General features: G+C 49.2%; 4 protein-coding genes across 4 annotated transcripts; 1 reads left to right on the forward strand and 3 right to left on the reverse strand.

Moving 5' to 3' along the window:
* The first annotated feature begins 208 nt into the window (after positions 1-208).
* Positions 209-2,788, forward strand: EDB82DRAFT_503357 (uncharacterized protein). The gene is made up of 3 exons (XM_025726495.2): positions 209-935; positions 989-1,341; positions 1,394-2,788. The coding sequence occupies exons 1-3, from the start codon at positions 541-543 to the stop codon at positions 2,503-2,505; spliced, it is 1,860 nt and encodes a 619-aa protein (XP_025581056.1). The 5' UTR covers positions 209-540; the 3' UTR covers positions 2,506-2,788.
* Positions 2,789-5,625, reverse strand: EDB82DRAFT_503359 (Sec63 Brl domain-containing protein). Its single transcript, XM_025726496.2, has 4 exons — positions 5,308-5,625; positions 4,941-5,252; positions 3,284-4,883; positions 2,789-3,232 (listed from the first exon to the last, which is right to left on the reverse strand). The coding sequence occupies exons 1-4, from the start codon at positions 5,335-5,337 to the stop codon at positions 3,078-3,080; spliced, it is 2,097 nt and encodes a 698-aa protein (XP_025581057.1). The 5' UTR covers positions 5,338-5,625; the 3' UTR covers positions 2,789-3,077.
* Positions 5,626-6,046: 421 nt separating this feature from the next.
* EDB82DRAFT_207192 (acyl transferase/acyl hydrolase/lysophospholipase) lies at positions 6,047-8,840 on the reverse strand. The gene is made up of 2 exons (XM_025726497.2): positions 7,500-8,840; positions 6,047-7,451 (listed from the first exon to the last, which is right to left on the reverse strand). The coding sequence occupies exons 1-2, from the start codon at positions 8,476-8,478 to the stop codon at positions 6,118-6,120; spliced, it is 2,313 nt and encodes a 770-aa protein (XP_025581058.1). The 5' UTR covers positions 8,479-8,840; the 3' UTR covers positions 6,047-6,117.
* On the reverse strand, positions 8,720-10,197 carry EDB82DRAFT_207160 (GTP-binding protein SAR1). The gene is made up of 5 exons (XM_065607216.1): positions 9,956-10,197; positions 9,794-9,897; positions 9,656-9,695; positions 9,540-9,605; positions 8,720-9,490 (listed from the first exon to the last, which is right to left on the reverse strand). Exons 1-5 carry the CDS (start codon positions 9,972-9,974, stop codon positions 9,150-9,152), a joined length of 570 nt encoding a protein of 189 aa, XP_065463769.1. The 5' UTR covers positions 9,975-10,197; the 3' UTR covers positions 8,720-9,149.
* Between the last annotated feature and the right edge of the window lie 7,985 nt (positions 10,198-18,182).

An 18,182-nucleotide genomic window follows, 5' to 3' on the forward strand; every position in this document is an offset into this window, starting at 1 on the left:
ACTGACAGCTGAACCTATTTCTTTCGAATCCAAATCTTATTATCCGTATCCAGATAGATACTATAATCAGTTTATAGCAAATAGGTGCAAGCAGTACTATGCAGATTGTATATCGCTGCTAGTATGCATCACGTGCATAGCGCTTATCGGATTCAACAGCGGTTATCGATAAACCTGGGAGCTATTAGCACCTAATCTAATGTAACCACTGTAAGCCAGGCTCAACTCCAACACGACCATCATCAACGTCGACACCACCCCCCAACTGGGCCGTCTTCATTCCTATTGTGACTGTCGCTGTCTTTTGCGCTACCGCTCAATATAATAATACTTCTTCACCAGCGTCGCGGTTCTTTCTCATCGTACAACCCGTCTACTGCTCCAATTCGCTTCTCGCTTGCGTGCTATCACTTATCATATTCTCGCTTTCGCCTGTCTTTCCCCTCACAAATTAAACTCTCGACTCGAGCGCTTGCTTGCTCGCGCGCACTTAATACTCCAGTCGGAAAATAATGCGCGACTCCTCATAATTTAATCAACATGGCTTCCCCTCGCCGGGCACAACCCTCGCTTTCTGTCCGCATGCCTTCCAACCAACCTACCGATCGTCCTCCCATCGATGCCCTCTTTCTCATTCACTTCGACGTCAAGGCTGGATACACAATTCTTTGGAAACAAAATGCACCAGGCATTGACCTAGAAGGTCTTGTTGAGTACAAGTCCCTTCCTTCTGGACTACACACCGTCTCTGAAGACCTCATCTACTTCGTCCACGATAGTGTACATGCCGGACTTAGCGCTTTCGTCAACATGCCTTGCGACGAGGAAGAGGCACGAAATGCGAGGATGTTTGCCGTTGGAGTTCTGGTTCCCCTGAGCTATGGTCGTTTGGGTCGCGCCTGGAGACATGCTGAAGGATTGAAGGAAATGGCTGCGTACGTACATATCTACCCCATGCGCAGTTGGGCTTGACTGACGTTCCGTATAGAAAATTGGCAGAAGATCGCAAGAACACCAGTATACTCGATGATTATTGGGTTGCCAACCGCGAAAAGTCTGGCAATGGCAATCGTCGCCTCTCAGGAGAGACGCCCGTCAGCTCACCATCTCTTATTTCACAACCCTTCCACCGCAAGGCCCATAACCGCAACCGATCTGCTTCTGATGGCGCCGCTCTAATACCGCCGGGAAACAAACTCTCACCATATCATCCCGCTTGGAGTTTGACCAGTCTTCTGGACAAATTTGGTCCTCTCATCTTTCCTATACATCGCGCTGCGTTGCTACGCAAACGCATCCTAATATCGTGCCATGCTCCAGTTCACGAGGTTTGCGATTTTGGTGAGTAACTAATTTTCGATACATTGTCCTTTGCTGACATTCACCTCTTCAGTATATAATCTGTCTGTTCTCTCCAACATTCCTCTTTCTGTTATCGATATACTGCCTAGCTCAACTTCGACGCAACGTCTGAGACCACTCTTCTCCATTGGTGTTCATGACATCCCCTTTCTCATGGACGACTTTGAAGCATCCAAGAGAAAACAGAATAATGAGGATGTGATAGATGATGAGTCAGGCTCTGGATGGATTGCATGTACTACTGACAGTATCCTTGCCATGAAGGACACTCTGTGGGACATGCTTATTACTCTACCCCCTGACTACTCATCCAATGCTACAGAAAGGGTTTGGCCTACGGTAGAATGTCCCCGCGGACAACCGATCAAGGCGACTCAGCGAGATCTCCGACGTTTTACTTCCCTCAAGAACGGCCTCTCTCGTCTTGCAGCTACCACTCAAACACCCACCATGGTCCCAGAATCACCCGAAGATGAGCGCTTTACGCGTAGGGTTTCTACCCACTCAAACCACGTTGTTCGTGACCCGCGAGACGATGCAGTTGAAAAGGTTGTCGAACCTCTTACCTGGGCAGCATTCGCCTACAACGGTTACATGTGGTGGGCCAGCGCCGGTGAACAATTACGCTCAGAACAACAAGAGGAAGCGGCCCATGATGCATCTCTGCTCGCTGATTTTGGCCATTCGTCAATGACCATGCCTCGACCTGGCTCGCGTTCTGAGCAAATGTCAGACTCGCTTGGCTCTTTGAACGCTACTCGCCGCGCCAATGATGACTCTGGTGAAGCCCGATTCGAACTAGCCATCATCGCTTACTTCCACCGACTGACGACGCAAATACTCTCCGTACTAGCTGATCTAGCAGACAGCCAAGATGAGCCCTATACCGATCAAGACGACGAGGATGAGGGCCTATCACAAATCTCTGACGACAGAACGGCACTTCGTCCCTCAGACTCCGATCCTGAACCCGATGACGCAGACGCCATTCGTGTAGACAGCCACGCTGTGGAAAGCATGGGTCTCGATGTCTGGAGTGATGCTGACGCTCTCTTTGTCCGCGAACTATCCGTCAAGTACTTTAGTCGATCCGCTCGCATAGAAGGCAAGGGTGTCGAAGTCTGCGGTGTAAGAGTTTGCTAAGAAAGGCCGGGGTGACGAAAGCTGGACTTGCGTCGTTGGGAATTTTTATATGCCACCTATAGTCTAAATGCTCGCAAGGTCCCGATATTTGGAAGAAGCAGAAGGATGCTGTAAATAATGTGTGGAAACCAAGAAGCCCGCCTCACAGGCATCAAGTTGAATGGTATAAAAGGAATGGTAATTCGGGCGTATGTGTTACGGTAGTTGCTTTATTAGGTTATTTGTGCTGTACAAGATGGATGCTTAAAATATTTACTCAAAAAGATGGTTTCAAGCTAAACAACCGAACAAATTCAAACATCAAAAGTGAATTTAGAAAAAGAGCACACTAAATACGCTGCGCCCTGGATTAACACCCAAACTCCCAACCCGTCTCTAGGCGTAGAAATATGTGCCCAAAACCCAAGGTGTTTTTCTCTGCCTTCTCCCATACATACATCCCACACTGAGGGTTATTCTTCCGTTGATACGCACATGCTCACGGTTTGAGAAAGTTGTTCATAAAGTAGTGATTATAATCCTTTCTTTCATCCCAGAAATGAAGTCGTCTCGGTTGTGTCTTACTGATGCCGCTATGACTCGTCCTCAGTATCTGTATTCGTCGCGCTAGTGTCGTCCTCCTCCTCCTCATCTGTGCCACTCTCATCGTCAGAGTCATCAGAATCCTTTCTGCGAGTCTTGGGAGTTTGACCAGTCTTGAGAACGTGCATTTGTCCAGCGAGAGAATCTGATAAATAGTTAGCACACTGATTCGATTCATGACTGCATCGTAACTTACCCTCTTCAGGCTCGCTGATCTCATCTTCTTGTTGCATCTCGGCTGCCTTGCTAGCCTCTTCAACAACGAGTGTCACCTCCATCTTGGTATCGAAACCGACATAAGCATCGCAGATAACGTGCAGAACAAAGGTGTAGTGTCCGGCTTGAGGGGGGGCAGCGAATTGGGCCTTGAGAGTCTGCATGTTGAAGGTGGGCTTGCCCTCATCGTCAATGATAGGTTGGTCAAACTTGGCGAAATGGAAAGGAGGAACAGCCATCTTGCCCTGCTTGGAATCGCTGAGGAAGGCGTGCCATTGAGGAGAGTGGTCGCGGGCGTAGTAAGGAGCGTGGGTGAGAGGAGGGAGGATGGATTCTTCTTCAATGGGGATGAGCTTGCCATCGGGACCCTTGATAGTCTTCTTCTTGCGACCGTTGATAGCCTCGATATCGTCCTCGGCGGGATCAATGTCCTCGAGATCCAGCTCATTGATAGCAGGAACATCGTCAGTACCAGGAGGAATGAAGCGACCCTTGATAACGAGGGACACAAGCGAAGAAGGAGTGATGAAGCGCTCGCCAGTAACCTTGAAGAAAGCTCTGCATACGCGGAAGAAAGGAATCTGCTTGGCAACACCAATGGCGGTCTCGTACTGCTCCTCAGTCAGGAGACCCTCGCCAATAGCCATCTGTCTACGCTGAGCGTCGGGTCGATCCATGAAACGGTGGACAGGCATGTGAGTCTTGGACTCGCCCTCAATGGCGCTGGCGATCTTGGGAGTGATGTGGGGAAGCTGGAGAAGAGGAGAAGCGTGAGGTGCAACAGCCTGAACCAAGTTCTGGCTGGTGTAAAAGGAGTTGGCAATGGGACCGATGTTTCCGTAGGCGAGAGTGATGGCGTTGAAAGACTGGTTGAGAGCGCGGGCGATAGGGCCGGTCTGTAGCTTGGCCTTGGTGAGAGCGGGATCATCGAGTTCAACACGGCCAAGGTAAGCCCAAAGGAGAGCAAGAGCCTTGCGTCGCGCACCGTTATCGAGATCTTGAAGAGCGTCCTTGTCCTTGACTGACATGCCAGAAGCCGTGGGTTGACAATCGCTATCGGCTGTGATTCGTGACTCAATCTTAGAGAGAGCAGTCTCAATCTTGTCGCCCTTGACGGTATCCTCGAATTCCTTGCCAACACTGAGAGCTGTGATGATGCCGCCTTCTTCGATCTCGTCGTCGTATTGTCGGAACAGGTTGTTTGCGCTCTCCATCAGGACACCTTCCTTGGACATTCTCATGGTACCGTACCACCATGATCCAACTAGCCAGGGCAGAAGAACGCCAAGAAGCAGGGTGTACAAGAGAACAACGTACTTTCCACTGCCGTCTGCCACCATGAACTGGGGAAGGGCAATGCCCATGCTGAAGCTCTGCTTTCCATCGGGGTGACCGTACTGAATGTAGTTGTTGCGGACCTCTTCGTCAGTGAGGGATTGGTAGGCTTTGGTGAGTTCGACGTAGTAGTTGTTGAGAGATTCCACGGTTTCATTCTTGGCGGCGTCAGGGCGAACCTTGTCGGGGTGGAACTTGAGGGAAAGTCGCTTGTAGTGCGACTTGATTTGCTTCTCATTGAGGGACTAGTAGTGGTCATTAGTATTCTGTATCCGGAGCTGTACAGGTGTTGCAGGACTCACCTCTGAGATGCCGAGGATGTCGTAAGGGTTGTAAAGCTTGGGGACAGTTCGCTGCGTAACTACGATGAGGTAGGCCATGCCAGCCATGAGGGCCCAGCCGAACACCACAAAGATGGCCCGCTTGACCCTCCACTGGCTGCGCTTCCGCGCTGTCTTGAGGGAGTCGACTGTGGCCGCATGCTCTGGCTTGTAGTCGGTCTTGATTCGCGGCGCTAGCGCATCATCGCTGCGACTCGGACGAAGGAGTGTGTAGGTAAGGGGAAGAGTGACGATCCCGGTAAGTGTGAGGATAAAGAAGGGAAAGAATTGGCCCTATTCGCAACACAGGTCAGTAAATGTTGAAGTGCAGTTATTGCAACTAACTTACCTGCTCGTCGTAAGAGTAGTCTGAACTCATCTTGACGGTTCAAAGAGAGCCCAGGGCTACTCTGGTATAGAGGCTGAGAAGGAAACGTAGGCCACAACTCTGAGGCGATGGATTGAAAGTATAGATGTTGGAAACAAAGACAGACAAATCCGCTGAATTAAACAAAAGAGAAAGAAATCTCTTTACAGCACCACAAACAAACTCTCTGCCCCAAAAAAGAATGTATTTTCACAGGCAGTGGGAAACTTTGTTTGGGGTTTGGGTGAGAAGAGAAGAAAGTGTCGTGTCGAGTCGAACTGTCGTTTAGTTACGGCCACGCAGCGCATTTGCTATGGAGGTTAGGTCAGAGCACCCACTATAGGTAATTGACGGCTCCCGGTAATCGGATTATCTGTCACTCCCCACTTGCCGTTTGGGCTCCTTCCGTACGCGCCACCGTGTTCACAGTTTCGATTACAGGGGGCAAGAAGGAGCAGCAGACAGCCACTGTTGTTAGCGTACTCGGCCCTGCAAATCAATCAATCTATCAGCTTCTAGCGCCAGCCATTAAATCTATTAAAGTGTATGCGAATATGCTAAGGAGAGGAACTGGTTCATTGCTGAGACTCGTATTCAAGGGAGGCTTTGAGTTATCAGAACATACGAAATTTATTTATTTTGACAAATGAAACGCTTGATTTAGACTACTAACGCTGTAAACGATCTACTGTTCCTCCCAACCCAAATTATAGCAACCAATTTTACTAAGCAAATATAACAAAGCAACATACTGTATGATGCATTCTTTTCCTTTATCCTTCGACAATTCAATTAGTCAGTGCCTTCGGAATCACTCTTCTCTTTCGGCTCTTCGTAGAGAACATCACCCTCGGCCATCGTCATGCCGAGGCCCAGAGCACTAAGATCATCTCCGTCCGTCTCCTCCTCTGTGGTCACACTATTCTCCATCTCGTCGACGAGAATACTTCGGAGATCCTCTTCGCTCAGAATAGTCTGGATGCTACCTCGGCGCACCCATGGACGTGAGTCTGTACGTCCTCGCTCAACCAAACGCTCAATCTTGAGCCGGTTCTCGATAAACTTGAGCTTGGGGAAAGCACTCTGCTTTCCTTCGTGAATCATATGTGACAGTCGGTGCGGATCAGGATCTGTCAGGATGTGCCAAAAGTCGGAAACTCGTGATTTGGGCCAAATAGTAATGGTTCCACTAAATTGCTGCAGCCAAAGTTGACTCCAGTCTTGGCCCAGAGGTCGTGGCAACAACTCGGCATGGCGGATAAACTTGAGCCACTTGTTCATATCCAACTTTAGATAATGCTCGAATGCTGACATGAGGTAGCCACCTCGCCATCCACGTCCCTTACGATGTGTAACTGGGTGGCCGACTGAACCTCGAGACGAAAAGAAGAACAAGTTGATATGGGGGTTGACCTGGCTGACAATGGTAAAGTTGACGTTGAAGTGCGTGTTCAATGCCTTGATAGGAATGTCCGTTCTCAGGCTGCCATCCTTCCACTTGTGTCCAAAGGAATACGGCTCCAGACTTCCATCTCGTGTCTTCATCATGAGAACAACAGGGTTGAGGATTCCAGGAACCGCGGCCGATGCCAACACAGCAGACCAAATAACACAATCGGGGCTTGTCAAGTAGTTGCATAGAATTGTTGGCGAGTGAGGATCGGCTGGAACACAGGTAACATTGAGAATACGGCCTGTTCGTTCGTAGGCCTCTCGGAATGTCAACGAGCCATGCGTCCACCAGCCGCATCGTCGTGCCCAGTCAACAGAATCGAAACGAGCACCAGTCTTCCACCATCGTGGGAACCAGGTGGTGATGGACTCACGGCAAGCGTTAATACGTTCAGAAAGAGCTGGGACAAGAAGTTGATCAAGCTCCTCGTTCGTTCGAGTAGCTACCAGAGCCGCAACTAAAGCACCGCCACTGGTACCGGTGATAACATCCGGTAGTAGGTTCGCATCCAACAAGGCTCGAACAACGCCAACGTGATAGTAAGCGAAGGCTGCGCCACCGGATAGACAGAGCGCTGTTCTTCCGTAGTTTGCATAAACGTGCTTGAAAAGGACTCGTTTCTGCTCCATCTCCAGCTGTTCGGTGCTAGCCAGGAACTTGATGCATTTCTCCTCTGTGTCATGTTAGTCTATAATACGAGACACAATAGTTAAAATCTCACCTTCATCGAGGAAATTCTGTACCAGGTTCTTGGTTCCGTAATATGTCTGGCTGTACAGCCTCGCGTTTTCAATGCCAACAAAGTTGTTCTTCACGCAAGCCTCAATCAATGCCTTGAGCTCGCCCACTGCCTTACCCCCGTCACCTTTCTCACCCTTGCTCTCTTGCTCTTCGGCGCGAAGCCTCGTCTTCTTCATCTGCTCCCATACTCGTCGTGCAGTCTTTGAGTCGTAGTAGGCGAAATCGTTCTCTTCCCTCCACGTTTGTCGGCCCAGATATGTGTCAAGCTCTTTCGCAGCTGATACCCAGTCCTCGTATTTTGAAGCATTTCGTAAATTGCGTCGGAGTCTTTCGCGCTGACCTCTCCACGTGAAAAAGTGCTCATATACCCAGATGTACAATCTTGTCGATAGGTACATGGCAGCAAGTCCACCCAGCCATGCGAACACGAAAATAAGTAAAGGCCATTTTGAAACTTGATACAAGTATCCTTCTCGGGTCTCGTCCTTGGTTCGTGTTCCTAAAAGACCTTCAACAGGCCCCTTTCCATTTCTTCGTTTGCGCTTATTTCGTCTAAAACCTCGTCGATGGCGATAGACCTTTTCATTTACAGGCGCCCAATCGTTTTGCGCTGTGATAAATGTTCCCTGACTCTGCGGCTGAGAAACTGGGAAACCCCCGGAAGTGGCATCTGCGGCCGCGGCGACAGCAGCGACGTCGTCGGCAAGCCCTGATTCAACCTGTGAAGGTCTCTTTGTCACGCTGAACGAACTGGGACTGCGCGGCGACCGAGCGCCGGTTTCATCGGTTGGACTCTGTAGAGGATCTGGAGCTTGGAGCGCCTTTTCAAAGGATTCTAGATCTTGCGCATCAACGAATTCAGTATCGACATCTGGAAGAAGGGAGGTGTCGAAGGCCTCTGGTGGAAATCCGTATACGGGATCGCGAGGGAGTAGCGAGGAATATGATGACGACGACATTGCGAGCGAGTTTTATGTTGTGTGATCACTAACCCATCGCCCAGAAAGAAACATAAGCTGAGGCTTAAGAAGTTGTAAGTTGTCACGGATTAAAGGAGTAATTGATTGCAATGATTTGAGTTGGGTTGTCTTGTGACGATTCTAGTAACATGACGTAGATTCCGTTGGGGAAAATGGTACGGAGGCGGGCCCCATACCAGTCCGTCTTGGCGAACCGAGGCCGTTATCGAACACCTGGTGTCACCACCTACAGTAAGAAAATGAGCCCACATACTCTGATATTGGCGTGTAAAGCGTGAGACCTATCTCTGGTTCTTTAACCTTCTATTTCAAGTGACGCTGAGCCAGTCGAATTGCGCATCATGCGATCACCCGCCGCTTACTATCGTTCATGAGCATCCCCAAAAATCGCCCCTTGTAAGCATGGATCCTAGCACAAATACCACCAGGGGTTGATTTTTACTATCACAGGGACTATTGTCAAGGAGTCAATGTCGCTTAGTCGTAGCAAAATGTTATAGTTGAATTGCACAGCCTTTGTTCGCCCAACGGAGAATTTCTGAATTTCAAAAACACTGAATAGTCACATGTCTTCGTTCTCCCATCGACCAAGATGTAACGTAACGTAAGATATAATCTCCAGCCACCCCCCGTATCCCTTTCGGTCTCCCTTAGACGTACTGTGACAACCAGCGTATACCGTCACCGTAACCTTGGCGCATAACTACTGAGCACATGAAGAGCTCAATAGGTCGGATGCCCTCAAGTTGAACCTTGCCCTTACCGGTTGTCTGGTAGAGGCCGAGTTGGTGTCGCATCTCGTCCTCGGAGACGGCATCGGGGTGGTCGATCTTGTTGCCGAGGATGACAAAGGGAACCTTGGAAAGCTCTTCCATAGAGAGGAGGGCGTCGAGCTCGGCCTTAGCCTCACCAAATCGCTCGTGGTCCTTGGCGTCGATAAGGAAGACGACACCGTTGACCTCGGGGAAGTAATCGCGCCAGATACGTCGGGCTGTTGATTGTTAGGTAAGTTGAAAGCGGGAGATAGCATGTCCACGTACCCTGTTGATGGCCACCAAGATCGAAAGTGGTGAAGCGGACGTTACCAATAGCAAGCTCCTCGGATGCTGCGATGTCTTAGTAGGGAATCAAATAGTATTTCGAAAAGGAATCTTACTGGGGTGAAGAGTGGGCTGGAGAATGGCAACACGGTCGTTCTATATCCATCGTCAGTCTTTATATTCCTCCGAATCCGCCACCGCTTTCAAGCAATCCAGTCGAACAAGATTCATCCAGCAATATTGTGTCGACGCACCTTCAGCATGTGGAGAAGAGTAGTCTTTCCGGCGTTGTCAAGACCGAGGAAAAGCAGCTTTGCGTGCTTGTTGAGCAGGCCCAGGGAGGACAGCACATCGTAGACTATACATAGCACGTGTCAGCCCATCCAAAGTCGCAAGAGATGCATTTTAATACCTACACCAGTTGACGATCCACATGATGACGACGTATTAAATGTGAGTGAGTATTAATTGGTAGTAAAAAGAAGTGGTGGTGTGTATGGTGTAAAAGAGAAAAAGAGTCGTCGTTACGTTTCGTTGGCGTCGTTGATTGTAGTAGAGCTGTGTAGAAGGCGCTACATAGATCAAAAGCTGGCAAGAAAGGGTGACGCTGGATTAGTGCCTGACAAATTAGGCAAACATGATAGTGACATGTCACGCTGTACACTTTGACTCTGAATGTGTGGCTTGCGTGTTTGCAAATAGTTACATAACTTGTTTTTATGATTTGGAGATGGTCGTTTTGGATGAAAACTTTCTAACTTCTGAAATATCCTTACAACCAATTGCGAGGGCGATGAATGTTGTTACTTTTTTTTTTTTTCCTTCTAGATCTCTAAGTTGAAGGCCGACCCTTCTCAATTTACTCCAAATGTATCCTTCATGAGTCCGATAACAATCCTGCAACAACACTCATTCGGTCTCTTGGAGGTACCTGATGCCTCAGCCATTTGATGTCCTTGTTATGGTCTCTATTCATGATACCCAACTAGTGTCTTCTTCATCTAGAAATGGTCCATGTCCTTTTAACCTTAGGTGAATCATAGGTGAGTCGGTAGTTGGGACCCTCACCTGTGACACGACCAAATACAGCATCTTGAGTGACGGTTAAGCTTTCAGCAGCCTGTGACGGGCTCTTGTTGAAGGTGAATCATAAGTGAGTGGGTAGTTGGGTCCCTTGCCCTCAACACGGTCAAAGACGCCATCTTGAATGATGGTAGAGGTTGTCGAGATCATCTTAGGCGACATGGTGGCAACTGTTGAGGATAGAATGTAAGATAGTCTATAAGATTGTGTGAGTCTTGTCTCCAATAGGGCCAAAGACGCCATCTTGGACGAGGTCGAGGTTGCCGAGTTCTTGTCTGGCGACATGCTGGCGATTGTCAAGGATGATGGTGATGATGTAGAGGTCAAAAATGTAATTATGGCCTTTACCGTTAACGCATTTTAAGACTGCATCTTCGATGATAGTTGGAGCAACTAGGTTCCTATCGATAGAAGACACGGTGGCAACTGTTGGAGAGGCTGTTAAGGATGTGATGATGATGATGTGGTAGATGAGACCGATAGTGCAGAGAGGCAGCATGCCCGGGATTGTTGAGCTTAAAGATGCCAACTACATAGCTGAACCAGTCGGTGATCATGCCCGGGATCAGTCCGAGTATAGGGTGTTCAGCATTGTGTACGGAAGCTCGCAGGGAGGCTGAGCGCCCTAAGGCCGATCTGCATCGTGGTCATAAGATGCATATCGCAATCTAACCTAGCTGTATGTATTAGCTGACAGTATAGCAAACAAGACGCTGGAGTTCTTACAGCTCGATAGTCAGGACCCTTGTCCCCAGCATGTTTAAGACGCTATCTTGTATGATGGTAGAGGTGTAACCAAGGATAGCGGTCGGTAAAGGATATGGGGATGGCGGCCAGAATGAAAACGATATCGATATAACCAAGGATAGCGACTTCGGTAAAGGCTAGAGAGTACCAGAAAAGTTAGCCTCCAAGCTCTAGGATACAAAAACAAACAGCCTAAGAAGTCTGACCTAAATAGTATAAACTGACCTTCTAATTTCGTCCTACGAGGATCAGCAGAATGATGGCAGAAACAGCGGAGAAGACGATGGGTTAGACTTTTCCACCGCCAATGTCGATCAGCGCAATGGGAAGCGTTTATGACCAGACGTGGGCTTGGTTAAATCATCTGGGGTTCTCCCCAGTGCACTCTTCCAGTCCAGGCCAGCATCAGTTTTCCCGGGGGACAAAGGCTTTGGGAATGCGGCTCCCCTCGGGGAGTGTTATAGCCCGTTGCGTAACATCCTGGCGGGAAATGAGGTTCGCGCTTCTTCAAGGGTGCTGGCGTAATGCTAGATGGCGATGAGTAATGATGGTTAAAGATGGTGATGATGCCGATATTGTAGAGACAAAGCATCCCCGGGACAAGACCAAGTATATGAAAACTCGCAGGGGGACCGAGGATGTGAAAACTGGGCGTGATGCTAATGACACCAAGTCCAATTTGTGTCCCCGTCATAAGTGCAAACATCGTAATCCAGCCCAGCTGTGATTGCTAGCCAACAGTATAAAAACAAGAAGCTGGAGTCCTTACATTTCGGTAGACCTTTGTCACTACTACCGGAGACGCCAACCCATGTAGCTTGACCATCGTAACCACACCAATTATGCAAAGCCATAGCAGATCCAATATCCTTGGTTTTCTAGGCTAGCACGTTGATCATGTAAGGCATAGAGAAGTCTTCTTGATGGGACCAGCTGAGCTCAGAGCAGGGCGAACGTCGCGATGCAGCCCAGCTGTAATTGTTAGCCAACAGTGTAACAAACATGAAGTTAGAGTCCTTACATTTCGGGGGGCCTTTTTTATCACTGCAGAAGACGCCAATCATGTAACTTGACCATATTCTGTCATCACGCCAATGAGACAGAGAGAGATGAGGCTGTGGACGAAACGGCGTTGAGGGCCACCGAGATGCCCAGCACCCCGAGTTGAACCTGGTCGTTTTAGTTGAATCGTCTTTGAAACAGAGCAATTGCCGGTGCCTGGCCTGCTCCTTCTCCTTTGACATCTCTATCCTTCCCATCGTCTGTGGTGATGGGTCCACAACTTCTACTGTTCTCTAAGTAAGTAAAGCTCTCTCAAGACAATTTATGTTCAAATAAAGATTTTTTTTTTTTCTATTCAACATCGAAGCCTACAGGGATTTGCTAGACTAGAATATATCAAGCTTCTGTTAATTATAATCAGCATCAAGGTCAGTGACATGAACGCAGTCGTTGAATGTACCTTCCCGCTTTGCCTCTTGATCGTGAGCCTCATGTGACGTCAATCGCGCTAACGAAATGCAGACCGGTGACTGGTCCATTAAGGCCCCTACTCTCATTCAGAACTCGCTCCCTAGAAGGTATACAAAGGGCAAGAGGTACATACCATGGAAAGTACTCTCCTCTCTCTGTACTAACTGGAAGGTCCAGCTTGTGTAGCTTACGGAGGGCCTTCGAGTTCATACAGTGAGGAGCTGAGCCGTATCTAGGCAATGGATTGGGTTGCCCTCCGCTTGAGGAGGCTCCCTGGAGGGTATCATGAGATCTCTTTTACGATGATCGAATCTGTCTGCCAGAGACCTAGAAGGAAGAGGCCCAGTAAGAAAAAGACCTGTGCCTAGGTCGAGGCTTGCCTTCCCTGGGATGACGGAGTCAAAGGATGATACTCGGAGATACAACTTTTTAAGACTCCCTAGAGTACCCTAGAGTAACAGAAGCCCAAGACCAAAGTTAGGATACGGAAAACAAATAACATAATGTGATATAGAGTACTTGTTTTCTCTTGGGCAAGCAACTTTTGCCACCTAGATAGTACATTCATTTTCCGGCTGTCCATACAACAGATATATCTACAAGACCACGCATATACATTGAATAAATTGACAATCAGCAGGATACAATCTCAAACAGAATTTATCATTTCACAAAAGGCACAAAGTAATTGCAGAGTAATCATCATCGTTATTGATATCTGCTAAATGCATGTCATGATATTCCCTCATCCAACGCCGAGCAAGTAACCTCGTAATACCAATATGCTGTATCGGGTATCCAAGCAGTTCAAACATGGCTCCTCCGCCAATAGCGAGCGTTGTCCGGCCGCTTTATGCAGTTTTTGACAAAGAAAAAATAAGAAAAAATATGTACAGGAAAAGAACTTGGATAATACCAAGCTCTGCATCCAAAGGGTGTCGGTCCATTATGAGTATATACAGGGCAAACAATCTCGGAGACCTGGCCGAGAAAGAGTAATGAGAAGAAGAGACATTTTGTAGTCATCAAGTTAAAAAAGTCGTGTAAGATGTATCATCTTCGTCGTGACATGTCTCGCATTCTAGGGAGAAAAAAGCATTGCGGTTCTTGTGCAGTTAGGGAAAAAGACAAAGAAGCCTGCTTAGATGGAAAGGACGTAGTTGGTTTGGTCCTTCTTGCCAGCCATCAGAAGGCCGAGCTCTCGCATACGTTCGGTACCGCGACCAGGAACGGGCTTGGGCTCGGGGATCTTGCCACGACGGGCGCGGTTGCAGTACTTCTGGTGGAACTTCTCCTTACGTCGCTGACGCTTGCTCTCCAAGCCCTTGACAATGTCAATGGCACCACGAATGTGAGTATCGTTGTCGTGGGTCATCTTGTTGCGGGGGTGCTTTCGCTGGTGACACATGGCACCACCACGAGGCAGAGACTTGGTGTGGGTAAGACCAGGACGGCCAGCAAGGTTGAAGTTGACTTGGCCGCAGCGAGGAGATCCGAGAGGGGTAGTAATGGGCTTGCGCATGGGAGCGGGGGACTTTGCTCTGCGAGGGGATTGACGGCTGAAGAGTGGCTTAGGCGAACGAGCCCGGACCTTGGGGGGCGGCGAATGAAGGCGCTTAGGAGGGGGTGAGCGGAATCGCTTGGGAGAAGCGTGCTCGCTCTTGCGTCGGCGACGGGAACGATCACGGTCTTGGTGCAAGTCTTCCATAGATCCGAAGAACTCGTCGGCGTCACTTTCGTGGTGGACTGGGTTGAAGATCTCTCCATCATTCTCTTCTTCGGGCTCCGAAGCTGGGAAGCTGGGGTCGATGTCTTGAGGGATGACACGGAGCTTCTCATTTCGTCGAGCTGCGAGGCACGAGAGATAGGCTTCTTCAAGGGGGCGGTCTTCATCCAAGGTACCACAAACAAAATCGGTGCTGTCGGGAAGATCGGGGGCCTCCTCGGCGTATCTAACGCGCTTGGAACGGCGGCTAGCTCGCTGGCTGTTCACGGTAGCAATTGATGAATCAGATTGCATCTCATGGAGAGAAGGTCGACGCATCAAAGTAGCACCAGATCCAATGTGAACGACAGACTTGGCACCAGGTGTCCAGAGACGCATGTCATCGTCCTCGTCGTCGTCATCAGAATCAGCAAATCCGGTCTCCTCGTCGGTATGGTAACCATCAGAATCATCATCCTCGTCGTCTTCTTCTTCGTCATCCTCGTCGAGATCAACGTCAAGCCCATCCTCGTCGTCCTCATCCTCATCCTCGTCGTCAACATCTGCATCGTCGTCGTTATCAAGCTCATCTTCTTCCTCGGCCTCTTGCTCTGCTTCGGTAGCCAGACGTCGGATGTTGTTCTCCTTGACCAGAGTGTCATTGATGGTCAGCTTGACTGCGACTGCAGTGCTGTCACGTCGGATCCAATCGTCCTCGCGGGTGGTACCACTGGCAAACTCGTGGAACTGGGAGCTATCCGTAGCGAGGTCAGAAGAGTCGGCACGGAGGAACTTGGGGCGGGACATGGAATGTCTGCGGGGAGTAATTTGTCGAGGTGCAGACAAAGCGATACTTCGCTTGGGAGTAGATGGTGACTCTGCCTTGGGAGTGGCATCCTTGCGGTTTGTGTTAATTCCAATGGAGCGAGGAGGGGTGTTTTGCGTAGAGGCGGGTCGAGCTGGACAAGCGAACTTGATACAGGACTTGCGGGGAGCTTCCTGGGCAGAAGGGGCCTTCTCCATGGGCTGAGATCGAGGTGGTTGCACTGGTACTGTAGGCTTGCCACCACATGCAAACTGAATAGATCGCTTCTTGGGCTCCTCAGTCTTTCCCTGCTGCAACTTAACAGCGGCACCTAGAAGAGAAACGTGAGTCGGCACGGGGGCGCGCTCATCGTGCAGGCGAAGCATAGCCATGTCGGCAAGAGGTGGGCTAGGAGTGCTTGGGCGAGAAGGACTGGTGAATCCAGTATCACTGGTGAGCTCGGCGGTCGAGGCAAAGCTGATGTTGCTGACGAGAGAGCGGCGTCGCTGCCGAGTGTTGGTGGTGTTCTGGGGAATGTACAGGTCGTCATCCGAGTTTCCATTGATGGCCTTGGTCAACAAGGAGGACTTCTTCTCGGTGGAAGGTCGAATGGTGGTTCGCTGAAAGTCGTTTGAGGTGAACTGCTGCTTCTTGAAGTTTATCTCGGGTGGTTCGTCTGCCTCCTCGATTTCTTCTGAGCCGTGAGCCACCCAGGGTGTATCTAGGTTGTTGGTCATGGTGGTCATTTTGGTTTATAGGGAGATATAAATGCGTGATTTGAGTGTGGGTCAAGTCGTTTAGATCCAGAGTAAAGCTGAATTCCAATGATGATCAGGAGGTTATGATGAAGTTCCAAAACACGGTTTCGTTGAAGTGAGGAAGGGTGTGTGAGTTGTATGAAGGTATCGTAGTAGCTCAAGCTGTGCTGTGAAATGCTGCAACTTTCAAGAGTCTTGTTATAAAATGCGTCCCTGAGGACGGTGGTGCTATAAAAGCGAGACAAACATGGTCAACTACTATAAGGTGATAGAGGTTGTTTTTGGTCAAAGAAGGTTTTGAAGTCGGCGGACGAGCGAGCTCTGATATGGGATATGGGTCGATGAGTGAAAGTGAGATGCAGGGCCGGGCCGGACAGTGCTTTTGAGGAGAGGCTAGAAGAGGAGTAGAAGAGGCGGCTGATTTCCAGGTTGCAGATTCCCTAATCTGAAAAAGGGTGGCGTCTGTGCTACTTTGGCTTGTGGGTGTGTCTGGGCTGCTAGGGTGTGTATGTGTCGTTCGCTGTTATTGCGCGTGGAGACAAGACAGGTGCAGATGACGTTCTCCGAGGCACGGGTACAGTACAGTCTAGTACAGTGTATCTCTATTTCCAGCGAAACAGAACAAGGTCTGGGACAAAAGATTCTCGACAAGGACCAGGTGAGAAGTTAAAAAAGGAGAAACAACGTTTACAAAGAAGGGCGGTAGAAGGAAGGGAGCTCCGTGAAAGAAATACTCGCCCGTGGGTCCTCCTTTGTTTGACTCGAATTTTAATAATAAGTAAGCCTTGATTAATCCGACACGAAACAACAAGACCAGAACTAGAATGAATACCTCGCGGTACAAAGAAAGACGCGACCTGGACTAGGAGAAAAGAGGTAAAAAGGCACAACTCGACAGTCAGGTCGGGGCCAACGACGACAAGGAACGGGTTAAGATTTGGGGGGTCCCGTCCCCTAAATTAGAGACGCAGAGCGGCCGTCGATTTACCGTGCAAGGAGCGGGTAAAAAATGGATCTCGTCTTCTTTTTCACAGCGTCAAAGATTTTTTTACTGGCACGGACCAGAAACAAGAGACCTAGAGACATGGCTTGTTACATTGGATGGATGATGGGTTCCTCACTGTCTGTCAGAGGGTTCAGGGCAGGGCTTCTACTTTAGAGTACAGTACGCCATCACCAATTGATGACAAGAGAATGAGGTGTGAGTGGGAACAGTCATCTTTTTTTCAACTGATGAAAGCCAAGCAGGAACTGGACGATTCCAGGTTCATGGACATTTTGCGCCCTTTTTTTTTTTTGGTAGGCTGGATTTTTTCTAACCCTTTCTCCTGGGCTAGACCTTTCAGCGCTTAGATTGATCCATTCGTTCCCCCTGCCGTCAGCCTGTAAAGAAAAACGTGCCCTGGAAAAAAAATGTCTTGCTCCGCTGCTGATGCTCCGACGTCTTGAGTCCGCTTTTCCAAGCCCTTGCCGAGGAATAGAGCAACCGTAAAGGATCCATTGACCGACTTGAGATTAGATTTTCGTGTACGTACATTACGGTCTGTACGTCGAGAAGTCTGTTTACTTATTTTTGAGGCGAGCGAGCGAGCGAGAAGAGGGAAAAAAAGACACATTCCGCGGTGCAATTTCGGTTCCAGTGCTGACCGACAAAATATCAGTCTTGGCTCTACTGTAGTTTATTACGGGCTGTGTACTGTCTCTCATTCATTCCCCTTTCTTTGGACATAATTGTCCAGTCAGGTCCAACAGCAACTTATTCAGGGTCTTTTTCTCAATTGACCAGTGGCGCCTGTCAGCATCCAGCCTCTAATAGATCCACGTTTTAGTGACCGAAAACAGGTTGCCCTGATCTACTATGTGCCACACCGTCCTGAGTCTGAGTCTGAGTCTGAGTCTGACTCTTCCGTAGATGACCGAACAGTCAGTACGACTCGCTGCTTGAATATACCGTGCGAAGATCTTATGCACTGCCTTGATCCAAGCCTCGTGCTCGCATAATCAACCGCGAATACTCTTTTCCAGAAGCAACCCGCCACAGAATTCTTGGCCTAGTAAGATCCACAGATGGA

The sequence above is a fragment of the Fusarium venenatum genome (genome assembly GCF_020744135.1).
Source record: "Fusarium venenatum strain MPI-CAGE-CH-0201 chromosome Unknown EDB82scaffold_3, whole genome shotgun sequence".
Classification (NCBI taxonomy): Eukaryota; Fungi; Ascomycota; class Sordariomycetes; order Hypocreales; family Nectriaceae; genus Fusarium; species Fusarium venenatum.